The following is a 4,034-nucleotide window of genomic DNA, read 5'->3' as shown; positions in this document are numbered from 1 at the left end:
CGAAGGTCAGTGTGGGTGGGCTAAGCCAAAGCCCGGCCGGCGCTCACAGCGAGGCGCGGGGACACACAGTTAAGACAGACGGATGGACGGGGGGGTCCCGGCCTTCATCCCTCCCCCCCCTGCCGCTCCTCCTCCTCCTCCTCGCCGGGCTCAGAAAATATCTGGGCACAAGCTCCAGTCCTGCTTCTCCTTGCTCTCCCAGTAGCCCCCCTTGTAGACGTGTGCCAGCTCCTGCGTCACCGGGTCCTTCTTCCGCTCGAACCACAGCGGTTTGTAGGGATCACAGGGCGTCCCTGGCGGGCACAGCGGGGTCAGGGCCTGGGGGGGACACCGAGGGGGCACATCCCTGTCCAGCAGCCCCGCCTTACCGTCCTCGGTGGCGCGGGCGGCCTCGGCCTCACGGCGCTTGCGGGAGAGCCGCTGTTTCTCCTCCAGCCGCTGCTTCTCGGCGTTGGCCTCGTCCCACCTGCCGTTCTCCATGAGGCGCTGGTCCGGGCGCCACCGGCTGTCCGTGGGGGCCGTCCCGTTCTCCGGCGCGTTCAGGGTCAGCGCCAGCTCCGAGAAGTAGTACATGTTCTCTGCGTACTTCCTACGGCATGGGAAGGAACGGGACTTGGCGCCAGCCCCACATCCCTGCTCCTGGGGACGCCTTGCTCCCGTTTTCCCCACTCACGGCAGCGGGTTCCGCTTCCACAGCAGCAGCCGGCTGTCCTCAGCCTCGTGGGCTCGCGGCCGTGCCTCGGCTCCGTTGTCGCCCGTTCCCACCTGGACCTTGTAGCAATCCATCTTCTCATCCCACGTGCCCAGCAGGAGAAAATGCACCTTTCCCGACGGGTCCATCACCTCCCCGGTCACCTGGCGGGAGAGGGGACAGCCTGGATCAGGACACACCGTGGTCACGAGCAGCATGGGCTGTCCCACGGCTCCGTGTCCCTACCTTCCTCGCCACGTCCCGGGAGAAGTAGCTGTAAGGGACAAACTTGAGGCTGCACTTGTCCCCTGTCTTGTGGTTGACGATCTCGATCTCACCCGACTGCAGAGGAGAGGAGACAGTCAGAGCCACCCATGCTCTATTCCCCAGGGATCCACGCCTCCATACACCTCCCATCCACGACTTCCCACCTGGTCTATCCAGAGCTTCCCCACGATGATGTTGTGCACGGTGGTCGTCACTTTTTTCCACGTGTAGTGGTTGCCGGAGGAGTGGAAGACGCAGTGGATGGTACCTGACGGAGGGGAAATTGTGCTGGAAACCATGCCTGGAACCTTGGGCAGTCCCAAAAACCCCACACGCTCCCGGGGTGCTCACCCAGAGGCATGATGGAGAGGTATTTCCCTCGGAATTTGCTGGTGATTTTGATTTCCTGGCGCAGCGTCCAGCCATGCTTGGAGTCGGCGTGGTGGGCGGCTGCCGGCGGGTGGTGGCTCACCTGGACACAGGATTGGGGACAGCTCAGTGCCGGCCATCCCGGCGGCCCAGGAAAGGCTGGGGGAGAGAGGAGCCGGCTGCACCTGCTCGCAGAGGGAGCGGTATCCGTTCTCCTCCAGGCGATCCAGCTCGAAGGTTTCCCCCAGGAGCGGGTTGAAGGGTTTGCTGGTGCGGAAGACGGTGGTGGAGTAGGAGGACACGGTGAAGGCGGCCACGTAGCACAGCTGCTCCAGGGAGCTCTCGCACCGCGCCGCCCGATCCAGGAGCTCGTGGTATTCCAGGTCCTCCGTCAGCCGCTGCAGCATGGACAGCGGCTCGTTGAAATTCACCTGGAAGAGGGAAACGGGTCAAGAACACCAAAAAAGGGGGTTCCAGGGTGCCCCGCACCCACCCGCCGGCTGCGTCTGTGCTCACTGGCATGGGAATTTTGGACAGCTCCTTCCCGATGCAGTTCTTCATGATGCTCCAGAGGTTGAGGCTGTAGTTGGGTTTGTAGGGAATGCGGGTTCTCTTCTCCTTCTTGGTGTCCTCGACCTGGTGCTTGTACTGGAGAGAGGGGAGACAAAGGCTGTTATGTCCCTGTGACCCCCTCCCAAAACATTTCCACAGGAATTGGGGCACCCCCAAGCCATAAACCACCCATCCCACCTGCTCATCCAGGCTGATATCACTGCTGGTGCCGCTGATGTTGCTCCCGGTTCTCCTGGGAAGGGGGGAAAGGGGGTGAACGTTCCCGAACAGGGCAGAGCAGCAAGGGGATCCCCCTCTCCCCCAAAACTCACTTGTGGCCCATGATGTCGGGCATGGGGAAGATCTCCGGGGCATCAAAGAACTCGTTGTTGTCATCGTCCTCGTCACTCAGGTCACCTTTGGCGGGGCAGCACAGATCTGGGAAAGGGGATGGGGCTGGTGAGGAAGGGACATCATTCCCAGGTTCCCACTGAAGGCTCCCCTGTCACCACCAGCCAGGTGAGGGTCACACCCCACCCCAGCTCCGAGGGGTGTCGGATAAGGCACAGAGGAGCCACTTTGGACCCTGTTGTGGATGCCAGAATCACTTGGCTACACGGGTGAGATGGGACAGACACATCCCTCGGGATCAGCGGAGTGAGAGAGGCGGAGCCTTGCTCGGAAAATGCCGGGAAACATCTGGAGGACACTTGGGCAGAACACTTGTCCCTCCCCACCTTTGCTGGAGCCTCCGGTGCCGGGCGTGCTGGCGGGGAGCACCGTGGCACCCCGGAAAGCCCTTTCCAGGTGGTTGTGCTGCTTGGCCAGCTGCTCCAGCGTCTCCTCCAGCCGGATCCGCTGATCCCGCTCCTGCTGCAGCGACTTCTGCCACTTCTTCCCGTGCGTTTGCGCCAGGATCATGAAATCCCGGCAGGCCTGTGGGAAAACAGCGCTCAGCATGGAAGTAGGGCCTTTCCCCGCTACGGAATCCTCGGGACGGCGACTCACGTTGATCATGGCGTTGGAGGTGATGCGGATTGTTGACCTGCTTGATCTTGTCCGTGCTGTCCGGAGGGAGCCGCAGGGCCTCGAGCTCGCTGAGGGAGCGCTGCAGGGCCGTGCCGTGCTTGGCGATCAGGTCGTTGCAGGTGCTCAGGTCCTCCACTTTGCTGGACAGGATCCGCAGGGTGTTCTGCAGCTCCGTCTTGTCCGTCTGCGACACCGACTCATCGCCGGAGTCGTCTGCGGGCGGGAAGGGACAGGGAATGTGGGATTGTCACACTGCACCAGGAGCTGCTGGTAAGGCTGCCAGGAGGGGCACGGCAGGATCCCCAAATCCCCGAGGGCTCCCAAACACTCTCTGTGCATGCCAGGCTGTTGTGGTCACACGTGCATGGACACAGCCATCCCCTTCCAAACCTTCTTGCTGGAGCTGCTGGGATGCTGCCCAGGGCACTGGGGTCCTGCCCTGGGGGCATTGGGTTTGTGAGGAACTGGAAGCCTGCCCTAAGGGCACTGATGTTGCCCTGTGATCCTGCCCTGGGGTCACTAGGATGGTGCCTTGGGGACACTGGGGATCCTGTGCTCTGTGGGTCTGGGATTCTTCTCTGGGGGCACTGGGATCCTGTCTTGAGTCCTGTGGAACACTAATATCATGCCCTGGGTCCCGTGGGGTACTGGGATCCTGTCCTGGAATTGCTGCTGCCTGTGTGGCACTGGGATCCCACCTTGGGGACACTGATCCTACCCTGGGCACTGTTGAGCACTGGGATTTCACCCTGAGGGCACAGGGATCCTGCCCTGAGGCCAGTGGAGTCCTACCCTGTGTCCTGTTGAGCCCTGGAATTTCACCCTGCCACGGATCCAGGAACTCCATACCTGACTCCTCCAGCATCTTGACAGCCTTGGCCTTGGCGAGCTCGAGGGCGGTGACCCAGCGCTGCCGCTCCACCTCGGAGCTGGCCTTGAGGTGGTAGGTCTGGGCCCCGCCGTTGGAAATGATGAAATTGCAGGAATCCTCCACGGTGATGTTGGCCGTGGCCAGGTTGATAGTGCCGCGGCACGTGTGACCCATCTCCGCCTTGGATCTGCGCGGGAAGGCCACGGTGAGGGAAGGGCAGGGCCGGGATCCCCGGGATGAGCCCTCCAGGGGCCA

The 4,034-nt window shown here is 62.5% G+C and overlaps 2 protein-coding genes across 2 annotated transcripts in view; both read right to left on the bottom strand.

The window, feature by feature from the left end:
* LOC103611856 (coronin-1B) overlaps positions 1 to 4,034 on the bottom strand; it is a 28,696-nt gene that overhangs the window by 11,420 nt on the left and 13,242 nt on the right. The window contains exon 3 of the mRNA XM_017728623.1: positions 1,413 to 1,420. The gene's annotated coding sequence lies outside the window, so the exon portion shown is untranslated. The remainder of the gene's footprint in view (positions 1 to 1,412; positions 1,421 to 4,034) is intronic.
* Positions 151 to 4,022, bottom strand: OSBP (oxysterol binding protein). The gene is given in 14 exon segments (XM_008629398.2): positions 151 to 293; positions 369 to 589; positions 674 to 855; positions 938 to 1,033; positions 1,123 to 1,226; positions 1,310 to 1,430; positions 1,513 to 1,758; positions 1,844 to 1,975; positions 2,078 to 2,132; positions 2,212 to 2,317; positions 2,617 to 2,815; positions 2,888 to 2,918; positions 2,920 to 3,121; positions 3,758 to 4,022. Coding segments are annotated over 14 exon segments (2,034 nt in total). The 5' UTR covers positions 3,954 to 4,022.

This window comes from Corvus brachyrhynchos, unplaced genomic scaffold (assembly GCF_000691975.1).
Source record: "Corvus brachyrhynchos isolate BGI_N302 unplaced genomic scaffold, ASM69197v1 scaffold1103, whole genome shotgun sequence".
NCBI lineage: Eukaryota > Metazoa > Chordata > Aves > Passeriformes > Corvidae > Corvus > Corvus brachyrhynchos.
Note: the sequence above shows the minus strand (reverse complement) of the source record. Positions and strands in the feature narration are given on the sequence as shown.